This window comes from Vanellus vanellus, assembly GCF_965231255.1.
Source record: "Vanellus vanellus genome assembly, chromosome: 12".
In the NCBI taxonomy this organism is placed as follows: domain Eukaryota; kingdom Metazoa; phylum Chordata; class Aves; order Charadriiformes; family Charadriidae; genus Vanellus; species Vanellus vanellus.
Genome location: NC_138917.1, coordinates 18371921 through 18399863, shown reverse-complemented (window position 1 = coordinate 18399863; position 27943 = coordinate 18371921). Strand labels below are relative to the sequence as shown.

Here is a 27943-nt window from a genome sequence, read left to right as displayed (position 1 = left end):
ACTGCTTGTATAATTGCACTTTTGACATGTCTCAAAGAGTGCCTGGAGAATAGGCACACCTTTTTATGGAATGTATATATAAGCAGAGTAAATACACACATGGGATGTGAACTCCTGTGAAAACCTGTCTTTTTTAATGAGATTGTAAAATGGAAAGTGCTAACTGCTGAGCTTTTTAAAAATTTGAGTCTTTGTATTTTCCCATCCTTTCTCCTGCAAGACAATCTTACTGCAGACTGGATGGTGACATTGCTACCCAGCCTCATGCTCCTGGACTGTGCGGACTGTATCGCTAGTGTTACCTGGAAGAGGGCGACAGCAAGCTGCCTTCCAGCCAGGTCTCCACGCTGCCCCAGTGCAAGAGTTAACCCTTACACAGCCCCTGCAGCACACCCACCTGATACACCAGCACCGCATACACTGGGGCACTGGGCATAACAGGTAAGAATCCCCTTCACTCATACATGGAGGCTGAGCAAAGCATCATTTATACCTGCCCTTTTCTTATTCCCTAGGTATCTGCATACGGCCACTCTTGGAGGCGGAACACGCAGAGTTTGATGGATCCTTGGTCTGAACTAACTCCTGTGTTTATCCCCATGTCACCCTACCCACCTCGGAAAGGCAGATGCTCCGCAGCGGCAGCAGCAGCGATGCTACACATCGCCCTGTCCAACTGCCTGCCTTCTATTCTTCTGCAGCAGCGTAAAATGGGTTACACACCAGTCATACATTTTAGGAGTAAATTGGTTTGCGGTTTTTTGGATAGGTGTTCTGTTAACAGAGTAATGCATTGAATGTGCACTAGTAGTCACAAAGCTAAGGAGAAAAGAGGGAAAGAATCCAATTCCTATTAGGACATGTAAAATAAATATATACAGGAAGCACCACATGCCCTTCTCTGTAAAATGAATTCACATATGCAGAGAGGCTTACTCCTGATAAAAACAAGTAAAATATAAGATAACTTTATATATTTTTAAAAATTCTGCTTTTACCTATGGAAAAGTAAACAAAATAAATACAATTTGAATTGAATACTGTACATCCAGAATAACCGGCTGTCAAAACACCTGTTAGATTTACAGAAGGCTTTTGCTAAAATAAATGGAAAACTATCCATAACAGTTCTAAACTGAGTTTCTCAAATTACCTTTCCTGCCAATTTATGTCAGATGTAGTACATCGTTTTACAGGAGAAAATTTATTACCAGGAAAAAGTGAAGTTTTTTTAATCTTCTACATCCCATTCTAAAAATGGCAGCCAAGCATTTACCACCGAATTTAAAAGCTTCCTACTAAATATTGCTAGTTTACCTCCACATTATAACACTAACGATCAGATAATTTGAGATTTTACTTTTTGATAGGATAAATCTTTCCTGAAGCCTGGACCAAAACTCTGGCTGAAGCACATAGACATGTCACGTAAGAGATATGAAGGTTACTACAGCTTATGAAAAAGCATGACAGTACTAAAATGAAGAACGATACTCCTTTCCGTGCTGGATGAATCCTCTGAATGAGGTCTGGATATGTAAGGTGCTACTGCAAGTCAAACCTCCTCCTCAATCCCCTTCCCCGCACTAAAAAAAAGTAGCAATTATTCAATTAGGCAAAACTAAGTATGTTTTAACTTGGAGATTTTCACACTCCGACAAATAACTATCTAAAAAGGCGGCCATTCACCCTGCGTTTTCAGACTGTATTGGTGGTCACCTACAAACGCCCAGCCAATCCCACAGCAGAACAGTAAGTGTTTAGATCATGGCTCTGCAGTTCAGGGAATTCTCTGTCCTTTGATGAACACAGAGAACTGGCCACAACACTGAGAAAACAGTAATACCTGTTCAAGTAAATATGAAGTGGTGTAGCCCACATAACAGAAGTCAGTGGTACGCAGAATCTCTTCCAGACATTAAGGCACCACTAGCTGGTCAGTGAAAGTAAGATTGTCATCTCCATTAAAAGGGACGTTAGGCTTTCACAAAATAAAGTTTCGTTTTAATTAAACCAGATTAAAGATATCACTCAAAATCTACAGTAATTATAACCAGGCAACCTTGCAAAACACCCTGGGCACCAGTAATAAAGCCCCAGATTTAAAAATTCCAATAATACGTATGTATATATATAAACACATACACACACACACACTCATTTTAGTACTGTCTCATAAAAGGAGTAAGTGAAAACTGACTGTAGACTCAAATACATAGAAATCTAGGCCCTGTTTATTCTATACATATATAATGCTATTCCTGTGCAATCTAGGAGTAAAAAGTCTGGTTTTGTTACATTCTGAAACACAATTTCTACAATGTACAAAACTGTATAGTTTATTAAAGAAACACAAACTGGGATATAATGGCATACATTTGTTTTCATTACAAGTAGTAACGCAATATTTCTCTAAGGTTTAGGACATTAGCATTTCTCCCCATGTTCCAAATGCCTTTGAACTTTCTGAAAAGCTACATCTGTTAGCTCCCTTGTATACAGCCGAAACTTACCAAGTGAATTAACTTTTAATATAAATTGCTGTGTTCACTATTAAGATTGATGTTGGACACACTGTACTGTAAGTTGCAAACTGCAATTACAATTCGCTGCAATTATCTCTGGTTGTTAATAGCACAAGATAGCATGTCACTTTCTACCAAGTGTATAATTTATCATTTGCTTTTTTTTTTCCCTTCATGAACTCTTGTGGTATTCCAAATGTATAATCTTGTTGTATTTATTTCCCAGTGGTCTAACAAAATGCACAGCAAGTGCTGACTAGAACAAACTAAAAGGCAGTGCTATTGACAAGCCGTCACTTGAGCAGTAATGAACACTCTGCCTCTACTTTCACCTCACCAAACTAACAGCTTTAATTTATGATAAAGCAAACGAGAGACAACCTCCAGTTTTATTATACCCTCAGTGCTGTTTCAAATAAAGTAATTAGAAGGTCAAGAGGCAGGTCTAGAAAGCCAAATACAAATGCAAGCCCTCTGCACTGACATTTTTAAAAAATCTTGAATGTTCAAAGAGCATTTTATCCATCCTTCTTCTGCAGAGCAGCACAAGGCAGCTTTTACCACCGTAACCAATCTGAAACAGTGTGGTTCAATTCTTTGCTGCATAATTCAGCCCATATGTTAAGAGAGATACCTAGCAGACAATGTCCCTTCCCCAGGCCTTTAATTTAAAAAAAAGGTACAGGTGAGTTTTAAAAGCATGTTTTCCAACAGAAACTTTCACATACAAGCGGCTTTTTTTTCTTTTTAGAAGCACAAGAAATTTCATGGGATATCATAAAAAAAAAAAAAAAAAAACAACCAGACCAAAAATGAAATATTTGAAACAAATAAATAGGAAAAAAATCGATGTTAGAAAGGTGAGCTTAAATCCCCTAAAAGCTTATTTATAACTTGACAAATAAACTATTCCTAGAACTGCTGAAGAGCTAGTTTTTCCTGAATGTTTGGACCAACAGGAATATAACACACATAGCACATAACTATATTTGGCCTTTGGTGTATTCTTATATAAATATTTGCAACTAGAGAGATATAATTATGTTAATGCAGCATGGCTCCATTTTCATTATATGATAACATCTTGAATTTAAATTTCGGTCAAACGTACCTCATAACACCTTACAAGCTAGTCAAAATCATTCCTCAGCTAGATGTAATGAAACCTATACAATCAGGCATTCTTAATAGGCAACCGTGTGCCTTAAGCGACATGAAAGGATTCCCTGGATGTGTTTAAGAGACGTTTAGATGTGGTGTTGGGGGATATGGTGTAGGGGAGAATTTTGTAGAGTAGGGTAGATGGTTGGACTTGATGATCCCAAGGGTCTCTTCCAACCTAGACGATTCTATGATTCTATGATCCTCTAATGTATTACTAGAGTTCTGTTATATGCTGATTGGAAAATTACTTCCCATTAAGAAACTGTTTAATGCCGTTAATGAGTAGTCTTAGACCAGCTTCACAACTTAAGATAAATCACTGAACTCCAGCCAGGTCTAAATAAAAAGGAGCAGCTCTTTAACACAGTTTAGGAAAGATAAATCGGAGTTCAAAGGAAGTAGTTTGGGGAACTAAGTCAGAACATGGCTGGCGATCTGCGTGGCCATTTGCTCTTCATTAGAGTGCCTGCTAGGAATTCTCACAATACCTTGGAGGCAGAACTTTCTCTCATCCAAAATGCTATTGTTCCACCAATGTCCCAGGATTCACGCAAATACCTCTCCACAGATAACACCACCTCAGGAACAGAAAGAGGAGTGCCACCTGCAGACTTATGCCACACACTAACTCAGCACCTCTGCAATGTATTCTTGTGAAACTATCAAATCAGCTTGTGCAGATTTCCTTAGCTAAATAGCATGGTGGAATTCATACACATAGGTTTATCTGCCTCCAGCCAGGGCTACGGCTCTCAACTCCCAGCATTATTTCTATGCGGCACAGACCTTAGATGAGTTTAACGTACACAACAAAAACTGCACCCGAATGGAAATGAAGGCAAAAGTCTCACAAGCTTATGCATAAGAAAACACTGAGACTTTGCAAACATTTGTGCATCAGGGGAGTTTTTAGCCTGTAGTATATACTATATTTTGGTAAGCATGTCTTACATACTTAATGGTGTTTTAAATAAGACTCTGTTTCACCATTTTTCTCAAAGTAATTTTTGCTCTATCGTGGCATGTTCACATAGCAAGTGCAATTATACTTAATGACATAAGTGGTGTAAATGTGTGATTATACAATTAGAACACGCAGTTATGTTGTGAAGGTCCTTGTGGAACTGAAGAAACCCCATAAGATACTGAACACATACATGATATAATTAACATAACTCTGCAACCTCCACTTCAGTCCACTTCAGTTTTTACAGACAACACCAAGGGAATCATTTCAGAGGTTCCCCCCCTCTCCCCCCCTTAAAAAAGCTGTTCAAACAACAATCCTTTATATAAACCATTGTAAGCAGCTTCCATCCTCCCTCCTCCATAGTTGCTAACAGTGATTTAAACATTTGTAGTGCTAACAGTGACAGAAAAGTCTGAACGACTACAATGATAGCAGACATGGAATTATATGGACATTCTGGCGAATAAAGACTACTGCTCTTTCCACATCTTAATTACCACTCCTTCATAACTGATGCAGTTATGTGTTATTTGATCTGAATTCAATTATTTGGTCTGTATGTCTGAATGTCCATAATCTGTTTTCTCACAGTATGATTCAGTTTTATACAACCAAGTAACATCACACCAATACAGCTACAGCAGTAAAGAGAAGCCCTTTGAACTGTAAAGTTTTATCTTGGCTCATATGAAAAATCTGAAGCTATTTGAATTCAAACTGAAGCATTTCGCTGAATCCCTCATGACTCCACTATTTTTCCCTGATAATTGTTTTCAGGGTCTATTTCCTCAAACGGGTGTTTACTACACAAGGTTAAATTTCTTTTTGTCTAGGCTGCGTACTCCCCCCCTAACGTTTCCCACACATACATAGCCAACCTGCTTTTATCCTACTTCTCAGGTCAACAGCACTTGCAAAGATTACTTTGTTTGCCATCTTTTGCCACAAGAAATTTCAACTCTCAAGCCTCCACTTTCCACATACCCTCAGGGAAAGTAAATGCTAAGCTGCCGCTTAGATGAAATTGATGGCTGCCCCTTTGCTGTCCCCTCACCTGCTTCCATCTTCTGTTTACTACCTCCCTTACTCAAATGGGTCTTACACCAAATGGTGAATACAACAGGTCTGTAGACTTTGCATGAAAGTTTAAAAAATAAATACACAATATATGCATTATAAAGTTCAGAATACAGTAAAGAAACATCAGATGCCTCTACTGCTCAGTGTATTTTTAGATTGACATAGAGGATGTCTGTATGTAGTAGGCAAAAAGTATCTGAAATTGGGAGTAAGTGTGTGTGAACATAAGAAATTGAACCTTTCAGTTAAATAGATTGGGAACTCTTCTTTGTAGCACTACCTACTGACATGCCATCCAAACTCATAAGATTCAAACCAGATAATATTCAGTGCTAAGTATTTCTTTGGCAAACCTTTGATGGGTTCTCAGATTTATGACCTTTTAACAAATGGAGCTTATGAGGATCATTATGAGATTATTTTTTTTTTTTAATTTAAAATCATTCATTCCTCAATTCAGACACAGCCATTGCAAAGCATAACAGTCGTTATCTTCAAACTACTGTTCAAAGATTGTTAAGCGGTAGAGGAAGTACTGAGGATATAAGGAAATCTGTGAATCAGTGAAAGACGTTGGTATGCAAAAGTGAAGATATAGCAGCTGGTCTCCTGCTTCAGCTGGTTACCAAAGGGCCAGGAAGAAATTAGTCTCAGACATCAGTTGAAAGAACACCTGGACATTAACCTGGGGCACCAATTCCCTTATGAACAAGGTAATCTTTGTTTCCTCACCAATACATCTCGAAACTAAATAATGAGTATTAAAAAAAAAAAAAATCCTTGCTCCCAAGTGTTCTTAAATCGCTTAGCTTCAATATAGAAAAAAAGTATTTATGAAAAGGCTAGGGGAAAACACAGCAACAGGCTTTGCTCTGACTTAGGGATACAGGCAAAATAAACTGCAGTGACATCTCTGGCCTCCTTGACAAAGGCATGCAAACCTAGGGCTGCGTGGACAAACTAATTTGAAAGTCTGCATCTAATTTATTTCTCGTAAAGACAATAATAAATTGTTGATGCTTTCCTCAAGCATTTGCCTTGTTGGATGAAAATGGAGCACAAGGTAATGGAATTCACTGTTTGGATAGACAGAACTTGTACACTGATGACGATACTGGTTCTCAAAATAAATTCTATGCTGTATTTTGGCCAGTGGCCTGTACCTTCTCTTAATTCAGAGATCTTGCCTTAGGATACAGAATGAGGACACAGTTTGTGTTTGCATATTTAGATCGTCCCCAAAAATGAGTATTGCACAATTTCCACAGATATTTACAAAATCTCACATATGGCTAAGTAGAAACTATTAGTGGTGTGAGAATCATATTATATTTGGCAGCACTGATATTTAGACTGCCAAATACCACCCAATTCCAAATACGGGACAAAACCTCTGTTTTAATACTCCAGCAGACTCTGTCCTTCATAAATCTTCAAAAGGAAACGCTAAAGAATTAAATGAAATCATTACTTTTTCTCCTATAAACAATGGCTTTTTGAAAAAAGCTTAGTATATTTTTCAGAAGAATTATATTCTTCTTACAAGATATTTGATTGCTTTGCAATCCAAAATGAAGAAAATGTTATTTTATTTAATTTATAAAGATCTTATGTTTGTCTTTTGGTTTCTGTTATCCTGTCGTGAGGGAAGAAAAGAACAGAATGATTTCTACTACCACATGGATACACGTGGAAAAAATGTATTTGCCACTCAAATTGGAAACAAAGCTGACAAAAAGAATTGTTTTCAGATTAAATTCAATACTTAAATTATTTTTATTAAACTGTCAGTACACTTCAGAAGAAAATCCAAATTCCACTATAAATTGGGCGTGATTCTGCTTGCCATTTTATTTTTTTCTCTAGTATTCTTGGTGGGGGATGTGTATTACTTTCTCAGTATTTTTGTCCTTTTCTAGGCAGCCAGCAGCATCCTGGCATAGCATTTGATGATGGACGTTCTGTCTGCTCAGTTGGTATCAACAAAGTTTTGCAGTAAAAATTTACATCACTGATATCAGGTACCCTGTTCCTACAGAAGTAGGAAACCTAGATAATGCGCATGCAGAAGGACTGGGGAAGGGAGGGAGGGAAGGGAGAGGCAGATAGAAACTTCCAAATAACTAAACATTTTTTCCACCACTGATTTCTGCAATAAAATGCACAGCATACTTTACATTCCTACACTAAAATACTATTTTCTCCTAGTTAGTGTCAGTACTAAAGCCAGTCTTTGGCTATCACCACTCAAAAGTATATATCGTGAGCGCTAAAAGTTGATTTGGGTTTCATAGCTATATTTGGATGGCAGAAAATTTTATTACTACGCCATACAAGTACATGCCTACTATGGAAAAAGATATTTTGCAAAGTTTCCAAAGGTAGCCAACTTATTCCTAACGTGCACTTTTACGCCAATTTTCTTTTATGATTTGCATTAGTTTTAACCATCATCCTTCAGATGACATGGAACAGAACAGAAATACTCCTCTCTCACAGCAGATTTTATTCCTGTAGTAATGCAATACAAATTCTACTCCAGCCAGCTAGTGGAGTCCTCCATTTTTGGGTCAGCCTTCATTTGCATGTTTACACACACTAAAGATGTATATTTTATCTCTCAATCAATTCACATCAGTACATGAAAGACACTTCCTAGAAATTCTTTGCTACAGCTTCTGATTCATGATTTATTTTATGGAAGACATATTTTAGGTTGTCTGTCCTTTGATTTCCCACAGAAACTAATAAATAATCAACAAAAATATGATTAAAGACATTGCTTGAACTCTCAGCCAAAATGAATAGTAGGCTAGTTGAAAATCTTTCTGATCCAAATCTGTTTATCTTAGAAACAGAATTCTAACTTAGGTTTTAAAAAGCCTGATGAAGGGTTGAGCTAAGTTTTGACATGATAGTTTCATATTCAAAATATCTCCTGAAATAAGAGGGAAAAGGTTATGAAACTTGAAACTATAGAGGGATGAAATAGAGCTTAAACTAGAAAAAAGTATTTATCTGTAATTGCAATTCTCAGAAAAAAAAAAATTCCTTTGAAATCTTATTCAACCGGTACTTGATGTATTCTTGTGAACACTGCTTTAACACTTCGTTTACTTAACTATAAGATCGCAGCTAACAACAGATAATAGATTAAAAATATTCTAACACGTCTGCCTTCCAGAATCAAAAGGTGAGGAAAAACTAAATGTAAAACTTCAAACTGAGTATTTCCTGTAATTCAATTCTCTGTAAGTCCATCTGTTTATCTAAACCTCTATTCCAAACTTCCCAAACATATTCAACAAATTAGGAAGTGGGCTTATATGTTTATTTTGAGAACATACATGGGACTTCTTCCTTGTCTAAACTTGCTTTTACAAGTATAGGAAAAATACAAAAGATCTGGGTAAAGAATATAATTTAAGAAAACATATATGACCTCTAGCCTTTTTACAGAAGTATTTGTTTTCATACAGGTAAACCTGAGATACTTTTATAGATCAGTTATTGCTATCTGTAAATGCCCAAGATCTGACTTGTGAACCTTATATTTTGTCATGGGAGAACAGTTTTAACTCCAAAGAACAACATCAACTAAGTAAACATGAGTGGAACCACCGATGGAAGGGATTCTTTGTGAGAAGCCGAGAAATACTAATTACATCTTTCAGTTGTTTTCTTACAAAAATATTGCTAATTGATTAGCAATTATTAAAAAAAGTTGTTTTACAACTCAGTACAATAACTATAGCACTTGTTAGACAATTTTGTTCGATTCTATGTTATAAACATCTATTTAGCCAATTGTATACATTTCAGCACTTTGGAAATAATTACTAGTTCTTTAAATATTTAGTAAAAAAGACAAAAAGTGTGATTTAGGTCTACATTTGGAAAAGAATTGAAAAGGCACAAGGTGATAATTTTTTGAATAGTTGGATTTTAATTAAATTAAACCCAAAGTTAGTGCATTGGATATATTACAAAATAATTAGTTCTTTTATTTCTGTTTTTAATGTCCAGCAAGCACTTAAAACTTGTAGCTCAAGTCCTCTTACATATCAATTTATTTAAAGGTTAGAATAGGAAAATAAGCTTTCCTGTGTTTTCAACTCTCTATTGGTTTCTCAGCTTTGAATGAATTAGTGAACTGAACCACAATGGAGGAAAAACTCTCTGCATGCTGCTGCTGCTGCCAGCAGGCAGCTTCCCAGTTTAGCAGACTCGCTCCAGGTGTTTAACTCTTTCAGTCATTCAGCTGTAAACAAGTGTGCTGCTTGATTATTGTTGTAATACAAATGGGTTTCACCGATTTTAAGAAGTCTGTACGTTAACACTGACTGTCGTGTTTATTTTTACTTTTTATTTTAAACTAGAATGATTCAAATACAAACCCTAGGTTTTATTCATTTCTTTACATTGACTTTTTTTTACCTACTCTAACTTCTACACAGCATATTTAAAGTTGCCTTAAGAACACCGTGGACCTTTGCTTCACTATAGAAATTCTTCTCCGATAGCTGTTCCTCAGCATCTGAGAAAACCAGACAAAACTATACTTTCTTGTAGCTTTCTCTGCCAGTCCTGCTCAGCACTTTTAGCAGGTAGTTCTCACAGTAAATTCTGCAACTGGGGCAAAGAAGTCTCCTTAACTTCAAAATTTAAGGGAAGATGTGAAGCAAATTTTACTTCTTAAAAGCATCTGCAGTGATTATACAAACACGAGCCCATGCAGATCAACAAAAGACCTCCTTCTTCCTCAAAGCTGCCTAGATGCAGCATGGAAATAACATGTCCATAAGCCTATAAACCTCATATGCAGTTACTTAGTGCTCCAGTAAGATGACTTTCTCTGTTCACGGTAACGAGCATTAGCAGTTTAGAAGTCTTGGTGATAAAAAGCAGATGCCCAGAAAAAGCTTAATTTGATTTAGAAGAGAGATGTATCTCTAATACATGACCTAACGTAGGGACTGGGTCTGTTTTAAGACGAGCTGACAAAGATTGACTTGCAGGCAGTCATCTGTGGTAGCCAGCCAGGAAGACCTCGCGACTTAGAGAACGTCCCCTGTGGTACAACTGTTTGCACAAGACATCAGATGGGAACAGCCGAGTGATAAAGTTTGCACATCATCAGTAGGAACTAGTCATCTTTCAACCCTTGGTTATTCTGATCGGAAATCAAAACACTAAAAGTTCCCAAGCAGGCATAACACAGTGTTCCCAAGAACTGCGTTTTACTAACATGATTGCATTCTTAGCACCCTTTTCATCTGACTTGAACCAACTATATTCTCAAAACACAGTTTTCAAGACCAGTGCAGGCAATGTCCAACAAAACCACAACAATTAAATGAATCCCTGTGCAGAAAAGCTCTGAAAACAGTAGTCAAATGTGCCACACTTGTTATGCTCAAAAATATACAGAGCTGATTTTTTTTTTTTTTTTGACAAAAAGGACACATTTCTTACATAATTGAAATGCTGTTTTTTGACACTTCTGTGCAAACATGGTACCTTTTTTCCTCATTATCTACAGATGATACACAAAATGATTTTAGACTTTCAAAGAAATTTTGCAAGAGAAATACGAGGATTTGCGTATTCAGAGTAAATACACTTCCAGAGTAAACACACTTCCAGAATAAACAGTTTATGCCTTTGAAATGTTTTCATTCGTTATGTAATTTACAGAAAAAAATCAACAGCACTGAAACACACGTCACAACATTATCTGCTCTATCAGAAAAAAAAACCAACCCAAAAACCTAGCATTACTGAAAGATGATCTGACATTTGTCCTTAAATGAAGAACACAGGCAAGTTTAATCCCTCCTGCTGAAAGGACATTCATAACAGAGTGCCTTAACCCAGCTTCAATGCACTATGACATTTCACTAAAAATCTTTTGATTATCGGTGGTGTTCCTGGCATACTTTAAACATAATATGCTAGTGTAGTGCAAACATATCATTTAGGTTGTGTGTAAATGTGATTTTAAATATACCTTATGCATGGAGGCTGGGGCCATCTATTCTCCTGTCTGCTCAAGCTGCTCTTTGCACTCAGCTAACTAACTCTCGCATTTCACGAAGAGACTCATCCAAACTCACGGAGGGAATTCCTTAAAGGAATACAAAATTTCAGCCACAGCTCCCAAACCAAAGCATGAACCACATAAAGACTCGGTCTTCAATGCATCAAACAGCTTGTAGTCCATAACTTAAAATAAATTAAAAAGGAAGCAATTAAAAATTATAGAAAACACAACTGTCTGTTTATGCACTCTCAGCAACCGCTCCGTGGGTTGCTCCATCCCAAAACCATGTAAACTAAATTTTAAAGAAGTATTTCTCTCTACATGGAAGTCCTTTGTGCATATTTCCTATCACTTATGGTATTTAAGAGCAAAACACCAACAACATTGGGTGTGTCAGTACAATCGGCGCAGAATTGAATGTCACAAACATTGGCACGTACAAGCACCAAGGTAACTTCTATGAACTACAAAGAAGCTAAAGGATTTCCCAGCAGAGAATACAAACACTTGAAAGAAGCAGATGACAAATTATTTTGGTGCTACTTATACTCAGCAACTAAGTGATAAGAAAATGTGTCTCTTCAGTTGTCCGTATGAAAGTACAGGTCCCTTATGAACCATTTTAACAAAAATTTTAATAATTCAGCTTTACCCCTAATACTCTATACTTGCAAATATTTAAAACAGTATGCATCCCACCAACAGTTGTTTATAGAGGTAAGAGTTGTAATACAGTAGGCTGAAAATAAAGCTGCTGAAAATGTGCAGATCAGCACAGTACTAATTGAACACCTATTGTACACAAAGAAGGAGTTGAAGGCATGAGTTACTTCGTGTGAGCGATGAGTGTCAATGAAGAACCCTATAAATCATAGTCAAACTAAGCTTTGCTTACCTATTGTCTGTTTATAAGGAGGATAAAAAAAAGTCTTCTCAGCACAGAAATGTCTACATAACAGCAAAATTAAAAATATAATAATTACAACCAATGAGTGTACAAATATATTTCTCGATTCCAAACAGTAATATTATTTCTTCCTATGCTCATCCATTTTGTTTTGTTACCTTACCTTTCCCCCTGTACTCGGCACTGGTGACACCCCACCTCAAGTACTGTGTTCAGTTTTGGGCCCCTCACTACAAGAAGGACATTGAGGTGTTGGAGCGTGTCCAGAGAAAGGCTACAAAGCTGGTGAGGGGTCTGGAGGACAAGTCTTATGAGGAACGACTGAGGGAACTGGGGTTGTTCAGCCTGGAGAAAAGGAGGCTGAGGGGAGACCTTATCACCCTCTACAACTACCTGAAAGGAGGGTGACAAGTGATAGGACGAGAGGAAATGGGTTCAAGTTATGTCAGATGAGGTTTAGATTGGATATTAGGAAAAATTTTTTCACTGGAAGGATTATTAAACATTGGAATAGGCTGCCCAGGGAGGGGGTGGATTCGCCATCCCTGGAGGTGTTTAAAAAAAGGGTAGATGTAGTACTTGGGGACATGGTTTTGTTAGGGTAGGTTAATGGTTGGACTTGATGACCTTAAAGGTCCCTTCCAACCTCAGCAAGTCTATGATTCTTAAAAAAATAATTCTGGGATACTATAACAAACACTTACACATCACCAACAGAAAAGATACAATGAACAGAAACGCCAAGAATGCACGGCAGCGATCACAGTTTTTGTTGACAATTTGCCGATGAAACCAAGTACCTAGAATTCAAGTCTAACCCAGAGCAGCACCAATATCTATTTCTACAGAATTAATCCCTAGCCTGCATTTGATTTTCCATAAGATTATTAGGTCACTTCCTCAGAAATGCGATATATACACTTTCTACAATCCTAGGCACTATTTGTGGCTCTGCACCTGAAACAAGCAAAATCTCTATCAAATTCCTGGGTCTGCTGTAGTTAACAGCAAAGTTCTCACAGACACCAACGTGACCTTGTATTTCGTCATAGTAGGAAACTTAAATGACGCAAAATATGAATAAAAATTGCGAGCTCCAATGAAAACTAAAATAACAGGGCAACTGTCTGAATCATATTGCCTGTTTTGAAGATGAAAGGCTGAGCAGCAGCCAGGGAGAGTGAACAAACTACAAGGGGAAGCGCAGCATCACAAACTCTCAAGCAAAGGCCCCGAATGGATTTGCGTATCTTAAATCTCATTATTATTCACTCTGAAGTCAACGCTACTAAGACAACACCAGAGCATCCATTCTGTTTAATACAATCCACCATAATTCCACCGCATACTGTCCTTCAAGAAAGTATGAAGTGTTTTAAAGCTCCAAAAGCCAAAAAAGACTAATTATTGTATTTATAAAAGCTATTTAATAACTATATAAGCAAAGATGAAAAAAACAGAAAAAGAAAACATTTTCTGTGATGACCAGTAATCATACACTCCCTTCAACCACAGCCACTCCCATCTCTGACATATGAACCATCTGTCTCTAAGAATTCTTTTTAGCCTGTATGAGCACAGTTAACTGTTTGACTTGTTCTGCAAGTTGTTTTTAATTGCTTGAATGTGAAAAAAACAGTGACAATTAAATTATCATGCAGATCTCCCAACCGTGTTGACAGTTTCAGTAAGAGAAACATCACATTAAAGTACACCTTCACAGCATAGAGCAAACCATGAATAAACCCTTGGAAACTGGCCATGTTGACACTAGCAGTGAAAGCCGAGTAAAAATATGAATTTCGTACAAGATAAAGTGCTGTAGCAAAGTGGCAATTATAACTCATTTTAATGATTATTTTCAGAACCATACAGAAAGAAGAAAAATATCTAACACACAACTTTTGTAAACCTAACATAGTAAATTAATACTCCTGTAGTATGATGCCAAAATGAATATTTTTCCTTAAATCATCGTGTCACCGTGTGAATTTGGTAGGGATCATTCTGTGTATGGCCTCTAGATCAATGACATTATATTTCAGTTTGCTAGAGACGGAACTGAGTTCTTTATCGCCAAATACCCCAGACCATACAGTACTATATGACAACCCTTTTGTTCCTACAGAACTATTCCAGACAGCAGGAAGTCAGTTCTGGAAGTTTACAGAATACCTTTTAGCCATTCTGATTTTAATTTGTCTCTGCTGGCAGTGGATTTGGGGTACATGGATTTGCACAGGTGGATTGCTGGGTCTCTCAATACAGTCTTTTTTCCTCAGGCTACTTTACCCTTCAGCCCTGTTAGACTTTCCATGGTACATTTGGAGCCATACTAGATGAGTTCAGAGCACACATCCTATCCTTTATAAAGAGAATCTACTCACTACATTCCCCCCCCCTACAGCTTTGAAACTTCTTGCCTTAGTCTTTAACATGTCTTTGCTACCTTTCTGAAGTAGGCTAAGCTAAGGAAATCCACATCCTAGCTTCTCATTCTCTAGACTATGAATCTCTGGATAAATCCACATGATGTTTTCTGAAAGACACAGGTAGTGATTCTGATATGCTACTGATTTCAAACGAAGGCTGAATTCTTAAGCCTATGGCAACCATACACATTTTCGAAAGGAAGATTTATTTCAGATCTTATCTTGAAGAACGACCAGAATTCTGACGGACCCAAGGGCCTGCACCAACAGCAGCGAGCACAGAGCGTGGGGCCGGGTCCCTGGGGACGGAAAGGCAAGCGGGTGGAATCCAAGGTGACTCACCGCCTGCTTTGGACATTCCAAACATAGGGCACTGCATTGGCTAGGGAAGGATTTGGTTACAGCAGACAGAGGATATTAATAGCACAGTATACATCAGCTACTATTTGTCTCCACCAAATAATACTCAGGGCCAAGCAATACTCAGGACAGTGAAGACCACCCCTTGGTTTTGGGCCTGAAGGTTTAACCCCAGAATTCATCGCTACTGCAAAATCTGTGGTGTAAACTAGAAGGCTGTCAAAACATTTGCAAATGTGCTTACATAGCAAATAAATTGTTTCATTTGTGCCTACCCATTACTGGAAGTGCAGAAGCATTAGGCTACTGATTTTCATTGTATATGTCCACACAGTTGTGGAAGCAGTATTTCCTGTAGAAGAAACTTAATTTAAAACTTGCTCTTTCTCATGGCAGGTAAAACAAAAAGCAGAACGAGGCCAGTGACAACAGTTATACTACCCTTCAGAAGCATAAAGAGTCTCTTCTCCACTAAAATACCCTCTCCTCCCATATATATATATAAAAAATACATATATATACACACATGTAGATAAACACCATACAAATATAGTTTAAGACAAGCTTAACTAATGTGATTTTGATTGCTTTTCCAAATAGCAACATAGGACATGGATTTTTGTTCAGTTTTATCAGTTAGAATTCAAGCTTCCCAACTTAGCTAGCCTAGAAGACTGTAAACTCTGTCACTTACCAGGTACACATTCTGTCAACCTCGATCCTGCACGTGCTAAATGCCAGCAGCCAGCTAGTGTGGAATATTGCTGTGGCCACTCTCTGTATAGGCTAATGGCTTTTTAAACTATACACAGCTCTGCTGTGGAAAAGTTTTGAAAGACACAATGAGCTACTTTTATTCAAACATCTTCTCACACTTACTACCACATACTAATAAGTTTCTCATTTGAGATAGAAGTATACTAGTACAAAGTCTAGAAAACGTGCTTCTAAATTTGTGTAACCAAGATTGTGCTGACTCAATGTTTTGTGAGTCCCCCCAGACAGATATAGAGATGTAAATGGCATGTGTGTAATACCCTCTAGCTAACTGATTTGTCCGCAGAAACCCAGAAGATGGTTCCAGGGCCTTTGGCCATAGGAGGCCATACCCCACGTAGTGCTGACAGCGGTTACGGTCTCAAGGAGACAAGAAAAGATACTGGCCATTTTAGCCTTTCCATTTGCTTCCCTGTCCTCCTCCCTTCATTCATACTTTTACACTTTTTGCTTGCAAGCAGCATATTACGTACAATTAAAACCCAAATAGGAGAGACTTGCCCTTGAAGTCTTTCTAAATGTTTCAATTGTCAGAACTATAACCTTTCCAAGTTTAACAGCACAGATTTCATTTCCAGCCATATTAAACACCGATCTTCAAGACTTCAAGTTATTAGAAGCTTAATCTAATAATCACAAAGAAACTATTATTATACTATTAGAGAAACATCTGTCAACTGTGTTTATAGTTTTTAAGAAACTATGCGTTAATGAGATCCTATGCTTTGTGTTCAGACAATGCCCAGTAGATTTGTCCGTGTCCTACAAATCCTGCCATTATAAAGTACAAAGCGCAGCTTTTACATTTTATCACTCTTATAAAACATTCAACAAGATTTTCTTTCAAAAATAACACTGGTTTTGGATTGGAGTAACAGCAAAAAAAGGACACCTTCTTAGCTGACATCATAGCACTACCTAAATAAAACAGATACCGAGGTTCACGTTAACATGATAAACATTTGAAACATAGAATTTGATTATTCCAGGGGTCTTAAAAGGTTTTTTTGAAGAGTGAGGCATAAAATAAAAGAAATAAAAGTGTAAAATAACCCACTCTTCTGCTATAAATCATTGAGCTCCTTTTCCCAAATCCATTAATAAAAACAGCGATTGTATTTCATGTTACAGTTATCTACAAAAGACCATTCTTAATTGCTCTTAAGGCATCATGTTTTATTTTAGCCAGGTTCACATTTTATTAAAGGCGACTAATGGGGCATAGACTCCCAGCAGAACTTATTTTAAACCTTGGACCAGTCAACTATAAAAAGGGTATAAAAATACTTATAGAGGCAAAATAAAAATTAAAAACTATAGCTAAGCTTTCAGATTTACAGGTATAATAAAATGTGTCATAAACTTTTGCTTTCATTCCAAAGCTTTGTCGTAAGAACATGCAGAATCTCTCTCCATTTCAGAAGTGTGTGTTCAATTGTTAAATCTTTCTGTTTTCATTTTTAGTTTATAGCTTTGCTTGGGTACGTGTGTTTTCCTAAAATTTATTGCTATTTCATTAAATATCCTTGCTGATCAGAATGCAGGAGTGATAAGAAGGAGAACCATTACAGGATAATAATAATAACTTAATGGCATTTCTTGTTAATGAGGTAATAACAAGAGGCCTTCAGGCTTTCTGCTTCAAAGTTTATTTAACCAAACTACTTTTGTTATTATCTTATTAACCAGAACCCTCAAGTTGTCATTGCCCTAATAATAATTCAAAGACCTACTGGATTCATTTATCAAATTAGTTAAGGAATCAAATAAGTTAGAGTGAGAACTTATAAAACCTCCTGATATTAGACAGAGATGACCTTGTCAGTGTGTAATACCGAGTTAGTGCTGATTCAAGACAATAGGTGTAGCTATACTGTTTGCAGCAAGATCTCTCAGAAAAGACTGAAATCCTAATCCTTTAACATATGTAAATATTTTCTAGATCAAAGAAATTAGCATTTCTATCCTTAAAAATTCTAGCTTACTTATGCCATCTTGCCTACTTGCTTCTGCTTATTAGTTGCAGCTGGGTATCATTCTATTTTATTTTGAAATTTAATTGTATTGATGCAGCTGAGCTGCAACTCAATTATGAGTTTCTTGACATTGAGGATACGATCTGAAAAAAGAGTCGTCTTAAAAGAAAAAAATCAAGTTAATCTTCATTGTCACAGTGGAAAGTGTCTTGAACAGTCAGAACTATGCCAGACTTGTGGGGGCTGACTTTCTTTACACATTTCCTAATTTTTAATCTACTCTTGTAGTTTTTGAGGTTTCTCATTAGTTCCAAAGGTGGTTTATTTTAACAGGAAAGCCATATCTTCAAACGGCTAGCATGGCTTACCTGCGAAAGAGCTGCAGAAATAACACTATTGCCTACCATGGCAACAACAAATACAGAGACAGGGAGGCTAACAAAAAAGTTTTCCTATGAAGTGTACGTGAATATTTTGGAACAATCTGGGAGCAAAGAGGCAAAGGGACTTGACAGAAAGCCTACTGCTGGCAAGGTGCGCAGTCACCCAATGGCTTTTGCTCAAATCTAACTAGAAACTGTGGTTATAGCCATGGAAGAAGCACCACCTCTTGTTCACAGAATGGGCTAGTTCTTTAGTACTGTGCTACAATACTCAGTTTTATGTACTGTTGTAGCAGGTTCCATTCTGCTAAAGATACCGCATTTTCAGGCTGAAGGAGCTATGCAAATCTGCGTCACATGAACAGAGTGTAGTTTCTCTAACTGTTCTGCTCCATTTCTGGTTGTACGAGAATTAACCAAGCCAAATTATCCATGTGGAAATACTGTTCACCTAGGAAATAAGCCCTCCACAGAGAAAACTGCTTCATTATGCACATACGCAAAATGACGTGCGCAAAAATGTATATGCAATAGATATCTCTATTACCCCAAGATATCAGCAGCTAACAGGTTTATTTCTAATTCCCCGTCATACTCTCCTGCCACAAACACTTTCAAATAGAAGAATCTTGAAGTGGCTCAGGTTTGTTCCCAGCAGGCATACTTGTAAAGATAAAAAGAATACAGTTTTTTTTTTTCCCCCTGCTTACTCCCTATTTTCGTAGTTATTAACCAGAAGAAGGGCTAAGGAAGGAATGGAATGTTTAGCCCAGCACCACAGCTTGCTCTTGCAGAAAAAGAAAACAAGAGCAGTCAAGCAAAGTAACTACGCTCCTATTTCTGGGTCTAAATTTCCATGCCAGGTTGTCTTTTAATGTCTGGTTCTCGAAGTTTTCCTACTCTTAATCCTTCTTGCTAAAAAATTTGTTGTGTTTTTTCATCCTGCAGCTTCTGGCAGCAAGCGGTATGTAAATGTTCAGTAGCCCATCTGAACCCTGTTTCAGAACAAAACAATTTCAGTTTCTAAGTGTCTGAATTACTTTAACTAAATCTGAGGATTTACCTATTGAAGCTTGAGCAGCTCCCTTTCAACTCTGAATGAAGGAAGAATTATGAGACTGGAGTTATTCAATGAGAGCTATCTGTCCTGGCACTTAATCAAAGGGATTAGGATTTGGAAAGAAAAGCCTACAGGTGATCCTCCAGGAAGCATACCAAGCAGTTATCAAAAACATACAAGTTCAAAGCAGCTCAATTTTCATATGTTAAAAGTATTTGGATGAAGCCTCAGGCTTGTTTCTAGGTAAAGAATTGTGTTAAAGCTGTTTGTACTTGCATACTTAGTAGACAAGGGAATGAAATAGCATGTGGTGAAGCAGTACTAGGTCCATCTAACCCTGATGTAACACAATAAATCAATCTTGTTCTGTTAGTGAAACATGATCCGATACTGAGTCCAGGTTTCAATGCTCTTTCCTCACTCTGGCAGTCATAACAGACACTCATTTACCTCTTCAGTGAAGAAAGCTGCCATAACATAAAGGCAAAGATGTTACACGCTACATCAAGCGCTTTAATAATTGTTATTAATCTTGTAGCTATGTTCCCTCCCTCCACACAATATTTTGAATTTAAAATATATCCAGTGTCTTTATTTTGTAAGACTATCTTTAAACTATTAAAATACTAATAATCAGAGGCCTGTTTTAGTCAATTAGAGGTGTCAATAATCAAAGCTAAAGTTGAATCATAACTCAGCTACAATGACTTTATTTACCACAAGCACTACATCATACTGGCATAAAAGGGCAGGCTAGGGACAATGAACAGCATGTTCCATCGCACTGCCAAGAGAGGAAAGAACATTTGAGTAGTGGGGCCGGGCCAGCTGTGGATCCAGGACATAGTACTTTGGAGTTATAAGCCTCAGCACCACATCTCTGAGATGGCTTTCCTTGCCAACCGCAGGCAGTTACATTTTACATGCAATAAATGGAGATATGTCTGTCCAGAAGGAGACAGAAATAGAAAGAATCCACTGTATATAGTATGTTCCTACCTAAAGTCACCATAAATCATGCAGCCAGTCGTCATGTAAGTTAACATGGAATCATTCTCTGCAAAGTTTCCCCGCACAGTCCATGAACACCAAGAGAGGTGCAGAAAGCTGAGTTATACTCAGCAGCAGCAGCTGAGGTATACTTGGCACCAGCAGTCTGGAAACCGAGACAGTTCTTAAAGCACCGAGTACATGGCTTTGGGCCACATAAAAATTCTTAAAACTCAAGAGGTTTTAAATATGTATATATAATCTCGCTATATATATTTATACATCTGTATATATACATCTCTCTATATATTTATACATCTATATCTCTCTATAAATCATTATCTCAACTTGAGTGCAAGTACTTCACAGCCAAGTCCACAGGAACGGAGAAAGGCACTGATTTCCCAAAATGGGAAAAAAAAAAAAAAAAAAAAATTTCCACGCAGAAAGGTGCTCAGCGCCCCAGCTTTCAGTCTTTGCCTGATAGCATTTAGAAGAAAACCTTTGTGTTTCTTCTTTCCTTGCTGTTAATATCACCATCCTACGTACATATCACATGTATAACCCTGCATAACAGCCAACCAATCAACTGAATTCTGTGTGTGGGAAGTAGAGACTTCTGCATCCGTCAATTTCTCTGGCAAAGAAAGAAAGGAAATTTGAGGTACCTTATAGAGCAAAGTTAACCAGACCAGCTTGGTTAACACAAAAGTAAAAGATAAATTCTATAAAATGACAGAGCTTGGAGTTGCACAGTATACGTGGAAAAAGTACTTTAAAACTAGGTGTTTAAAATACGTCAGATGCTTACACAAATATTAAGATCTGTCAATATTTACAAACCTACTTAGTAATAATTTGTAACCAAGACTTGGGTTGTGGATTTTTCATGGATAAGTCTCTTAGTTAATTTAAACAAATGATGGAAAACAAATAAATTATGGATTTGGAGGAAATTGTTTTGAGTAGGTCATCATGGATCATTCAGAATAATTAAGTTATACACTCCTGAAAAACAAACCTTGTAACAATGTAAAACGTAGCAGAGCTATCAGACACAACTGAGAAACAATACCATAATACCGACTGTCTGTAGCTTCCTACCATCTTTGCATTAAATTACCTGCATAAATACTTCTCAGAGACAATCCTGAAGTCCTTGTTTGGGCCAAATTCACACTTAAGAGCAGCAAGATTTAGCCCCAAAATATTTAAAAATGAGGAACTGGAATAAATTTAAATTTATATTCTGATTCTGCCTCCATACAGTCTCATATGCTTATGTTCACAGTTGTAGAACCAGGGCCTTAAATGTTCATAGGAAAATAGTAAGTAGAAAAACGTGCAACAGTTTTCTTACATGTCCTTCGCAATTATTCTCTAAAAAAGCAGATTTTTTGAACAGAAATATATATTGAAACAGTAAGAGTATACTAAAATATACCCTGGCTTCAAGTGAAATATACATAGTTTATTTTGAACTTATGCTTATATAAATAAAACTAAATGAGCAAGAAGTCTTACCTTATTAATGCAGGTTGCAAGGCATTACATTATCAAAAAGTTGCGTGCTATACTACAGAACAAACATATTAATCCTTAATATTTTTAGCCTACTGATAGACAAATTAGCTACTCCAAAGAAATTCCAAAGTCTTAAAAGATACTAGACATCATTAGGGAACTGCCAGGTACCCTAATTCGTTTATATATTTCACTTAGGATTTGACTGATACCTCTATCAATGGAGACTACTCACAGTCCTGACACTGTGCTAGACACCATATAAACAAAGAGTAGTAATCAGCCATGAAGAGCCTACAGTCAAAAAAAAAAAAAAAAAAAAAAAAAGGACAAATAAGGCAGGAGAAATTTTGTGTTATGATTACAGTAGTACAGAGCCATCAAGTACCTTTCCTAAGTACCTATACAAAGACTAAAGGAAAGCTGGAATTGAATCCATACCTCTTATCTCTCTTTCCAGAGCACAGAAAAAACCCCTATCAAAGTCAACAATAGCTGAGGGCACTCAGAACTTTGTAAGATCAGTCCAGCAAGAAGTTCATCTTTCTTTAAAATAAAGCTATTGAAAGCCAAATATCACTGTCGTTCATAATGGTGTAAACCCACAAAGATTTTTTATTTCAGTGGAGATCCTTAGAGTGGAATTTGGCTCCGGAAAGAGGCAGTTATTGAAACTGATGAGTTTGGTAAGGAATTTTAACTAACTTCAACGGAGTTCCTTTGCATTTACACCAGCGTAACAGTGTACTTGACCTTGTACAACTAAAATAAAAGGCTATATCAGTTAGCTGCCCGTGCTGTCTCTCATAAAAATAGAAAGGGCTGTTACCATCACAGCATAAACACTGGAATACATCTTGTGTATGCTATTTAAAAAAAAAAAAGAAAAAAGAAAGATGTATTGCATGATTGCTACAATTTTATTCTTATGTCTTTTTGCCAAAAAGAAAATATGGCTTTAATATACGTTTACATCTGCGTGGTATTACATGCATGTAAAACAGATGTAACCTAATTACATTTTCATTTAAATTGCTAAATAGCTACTTAAGTAAAAAGCTAAAATAACATACAAACAACAGTTACTATAATAACAAGTGTACTTAGAATTAAATGAAAGGGATCAAAGCTACAGCATACAAAATTTGAGCTGGTCTTTGAAAAAGATACAGTGACATAACAGCGCTGTATTGATTTACCCAGTAATTTAATGTCTCTACAACTCAGCCAGAAGACACATCTCAGTTTAGCAGAGACACATGGAGGAAAATTCAGAGAGTTTATACAAAGACTTTGGGTCTCATAAAGATTAGACATACTCTACTAGAGATTATGTAGCAAAATCCCAAATTGGAAATTAGAATACCACTGCAATACAATCAACTTGATTATAGTTTTAGGCAGACCTGTCTGAACTAGCTGGACTCAGAAATCATGTCCTAACAGTGCAATCAGAGCGTACTTTCTTTATTTTTAGCAGAGAACTGCAGTCTTCAGAAGAGATACCGTATTTATTTCTATTTCTTTCTGTGTAAGCATCTGTTCGCTAGAGCTAAATTTGGGGGGCTAATCAAAATACAGTGAGTACAGTGGAGGGCCTAGAATCAACTCTCCCAGGTCATTAAAGAAGGGAAAATAAATCTCATTTTCATTCAAACATATTTAGCAGAAAGGGCTAAAATTTCCAAGCCTGAACACAAATACGAAAGGATGACTCGCATTGGTAAGGCATATTTAAGCGTACGTGAGCTAGTCAAGAACAGGAAATGCAAATGCAGGATTCCATATTCCTACTGTCACTCTCAGGAACTTAAGACAGTGGTAACATTTTGTATTAATACATTTCTATTACATGCAGATAGCTGTGACTTCTATTAGAGTACCACTTTAGGGAAAAAGCAATCATATACTTTTATCTGTGACAAATCCTATCTTTTAATTACCTTATTTGTTCACACTTTGTATTTTATAGAGTTTGCCATCTGCATGCTTGTCTTTCCAAGCCAATTGTACAGACTTTTGTATGCAGATGTAAGATTACTATGTAGGTTTTGCATATACATCTACACTTTGCTAGAGACTGTTCTTTGTACCCTATCACATTTCTGTTTACCTGTTAGGCTGCATATGACTGATGAAGGTTCAACAAGCTGATAAGCAGAGCTTTGTAGGAACATGCAAAAACACGGCAATTTTTTCTAAGAAATTATTTTTATATTAGATAAACAGTTAACGCTATTATTTAATAGATTTTCAGAATAATGCCAATGTAAACATTCAAGTTAAACTGGCGCCTTCAGTACCTGTAGGCCACTTACCATTGGTTGATTGAATTAAACTTTGTCCTCTTTAGAAACACATGTGGGCAAGAGCAATGTGCGCCTGCTGCTTTGTTAAAAAAAAAAGACAAGACAATGACACTCACACACACACGACTCTTCCGCACAATGAAGTTATAGAGGTAGCAGCTCCTCAGCATCAAGGAACTTACTGAAATGTTCAAATTCCCATTATTTTCACTGTTCCCGAGATCTTAATCTTTAGTTGCCTCTTTGATAATTAGTTATAAACCACCTGAATTTATGATTCTATTTTCCCCTAACCTGGCAGACCCTAACAAGCACCAGTTTTTGCAACTCACAGTTTGTTTTGCATATGCATATACATAGGTTCTCTAAAGTTATTATTTGCTTAAAAAGAGTATCTACAAACATCTAAATTCCATCGAGGAATTGCTTTTTTTTTTTTCTACAACACCGCAAGCAGCAGCAGTCTAACCAGATTCTAGTTTGACTTGAGGTGGCCGCTCCCTGATAAACCACAGCTCTTGTCCTCTCATTATTCGTCTTGGAATTTTAATCTTGAATTATAGCAAATTCTAAGGAATAGCCCAGCTGAACATGTGTTTCATCTACCAGCAGTTTGAAGGCAGGAGAAGTTAAGTAAAGAGCACAAGCTATTTAACCTTCCCACTTACACAAAACCATATGTAATTTGCAACAGAAACTTGAGGGTTATTAAAGTGATAGGAGACACATTTGAAACAAATTCAGTTCCCAACCAGGTCAACAGAAGTTCAGATTGCTCATGCTCAGCATTTAATTACAGGTACTCAGTATGTGTTGAGCTCAGGACCCAAATGAAATTCCTATTTAGGGTCCTCAAAATCTATACTCCTTCATTTCAATTTTATTAACATCTACTCTTCTCTTGCTTTTATCTATCCAGACATCACTACTAGTGGTTTAATGCTTACAGAAAATTACTTAGCGCATAATATACACTTTGATTCTGTACAAAAGTCTGACCTTGAGACCAAAACACATTCTACTGTTCAGGCACAAACCAGTTTGGGGGAATACGCAAAGTCAGGAAGTCGATGCGAGTGCTCTCTTTTGCCGCTGTACATCAGAAGGAAATAGGACTACTGGAAAGTCCTATTGTTAGTAGTCTATCTTAAAAAGATAGATGAAATAACATCACCAAGATTGGGTGCAAGAAGATTTTGAAGCAAAGGTTTGGTATCCTTCTGCATCCTTTTTATGCTACCTAGACCAAACAGGAGTCTTAGCTGACGACAGCAGGCTGCTGAGAGGGCAGAGACTCCTGCCCTCCCAACACATCACGTTGCACACCTCTCCTTTCTGCAGGAAAGCTAAGTACAGACAGGCGGAAGTATAGTTTTACATGTTTTGGTATTAGACATGGATCAACTGGAAAAAAGATACATTTATCTTGCAGAAGCACAGCTTTTTCTTTGCTTCTTCTAAAGAAATTATCTGCATTAAAAGAAACATGAATTAACTTGCCAGGCAGATGTTATTTCGCTGGTCTCTTCTGTGCGGGCTGGATAGAATAAATCATCTCTCTGAAAACTTCCATTTTCACATAATACTGAAGCCCTATATTACTATTTATAGAAATCTTGTGGTCTTTTGAAATAAAAAAGAATTCTGTGTGTTTTTTCCACTAGAAAAAAGCAACAGTAGTTACTTTATCATGAAAGGTTCTGTGTATGCAGTAATACACATTAGAACATTGACACTTCTAAAGGAGGAACCAGCCTCTGACCCTATTTTGACGTGCCAATACAACTTTAGTGTTTGCATTTTAAAATATTTATTTCCTTCATAGATACTTTATGTGTAGGTCTCAGTCCCTCAGCAGTAAATATTCTTCTTTTCCTATTAGCAGAAGCCCAAGACTAACATGATTCTGTAATATGCAAGACTTCCCTTCTTGGAAATCAGATTTGTCTTCTCCTGTCTTAAACTCAGAATCAAAGGCATAAAATCACGTGCACATTTGGTGACAGATAGATGTAGAATCATAAACATGGAAATGCAAATTCTTCACTGACATGCTGAAGGAAAACTTTTTTATATTCTTGCCTCTGTGGGGGAATTATCCTCTGTTTTGAATTGTTGTTTTTATGCTTTGAGATAATTTACATCGCTTTCCAACTTAGCTCTACTCCCTCTATTATTATGTAGCTTTATAACTCTTCTGTTTGAGGGAGGCATATAGAAGACTATGATTATCAGAAAGTCAAGAAAAGTCATCACACTTTCAAGTGAGTTTCTCTCCCTCACAAACAGTAAGTACCCTTCTGACTGCTGCCAGAACTGAAGCCACCAGTTCTGACAGAAATCTGTTAACCAGGAATCGGTAAGCGCCAGCATAGCGAAGCTGCCATTTTTTCCTGTAGTATCTTCTACACAATTAAAATCAGTGCTGTCTGACAGGAAAAATCACTACCAAGAAAAGTACTCGACCTCCTGACACAAGCTGCCTTCATAACACAAGAACAAGTCAAGTTACCCTCAAGATATGCATACATTTTTGTTCCTTAATGGTCAGTATACTCCAGTAGTGTGTCCTTTTGATTGTATTTTGTGTCACCTAACTACTAATTTCCCCCTTCATGTTCAAGCCCTTTTTCCCCTCACCTTTCCTTCTCTTTTCTCTCACCCATCTTTTCACTCCCTACTGGCAAAGCCATCCCAAAACACCAATGTTCCTTAGCATGAGAAAAAACCCACAGTATTCTAGATCTCAATTTCCTCTTCAATCTTTCTATTTTTAGTCCTCCTATATGCATTGAATGTCAGTTTACTACCATTGTGCCAAGTTCCTCTCAACTTCCTCTCTGATCACTTCAGCTTGGACCACCTTTTGTCCACAGAAGTTGCTTCCACTACACTTCATAATACTTTCCTTGAAAATTTTTACAGCCTTTCCCATTTCCATTCTCCTTTACATCTTTATTGCCCTTAATCTTACTGTTCCCACAATCCTGGAAATCTGTTTGTGTCTGAGCATTTAACATTCCTTTGGTAGTCCCTTTCACATGTCTTCTAGCAGGTCCTTCTCCTCCCATGAGCCATTCTTGGTTTCTTCAAATGACCAGTTCCTTCATAGGGAGTTTATTAACTTTTCCTTTCCGACATATTAAACCCTTTGCTGTCTATTGATTTGACCCCGCTGTCAAACTCACATCATGTCCTGACATCTCTCTGTGAATTTCTTATCAATTAAAAAACTTTAAATGACTGATCCATCTTCAACAATCTGTTGAGTCCCTGTTTTTGCATGATCGGTTAAGGAATCAGAAAATTACTTCACGGCACACAATGAACGTATAGTAACATAAAATGTGTTACGTTTAATCTACACTAGTAATTTACTTGGGAGCACACATGTGCAGTTATGAGCTGATCAGGCTGTTTCAAACAAAATGAAGAGATTAGTC

General features: G+C 37.0%; 1 protein-coding gene across 1 annotated transcript in view; it reads right to left on the bottom strand.

Moving 5' to 3' along the window:
* FTO (FTO alpha-ketoglutarate dependent dioxygenase) overlaps positions 1–27943 on the bottom strand; it is a gene marked incomplete at its 5' end in the record, with an annotated part of 261593 nt that overhangs the window by 73420 nt on the left and 160230 nt on the right. Inside the window, one exon of the mRNA XM_082489185.1 lies at positions 22427–22485. Coding sequence (XP_082345311.1) covers positions 22427–22485 — 59 coding nt within the window. The remainder of the gene's footprint in view (positions 1–22426; positions 22486–27943) is intronic.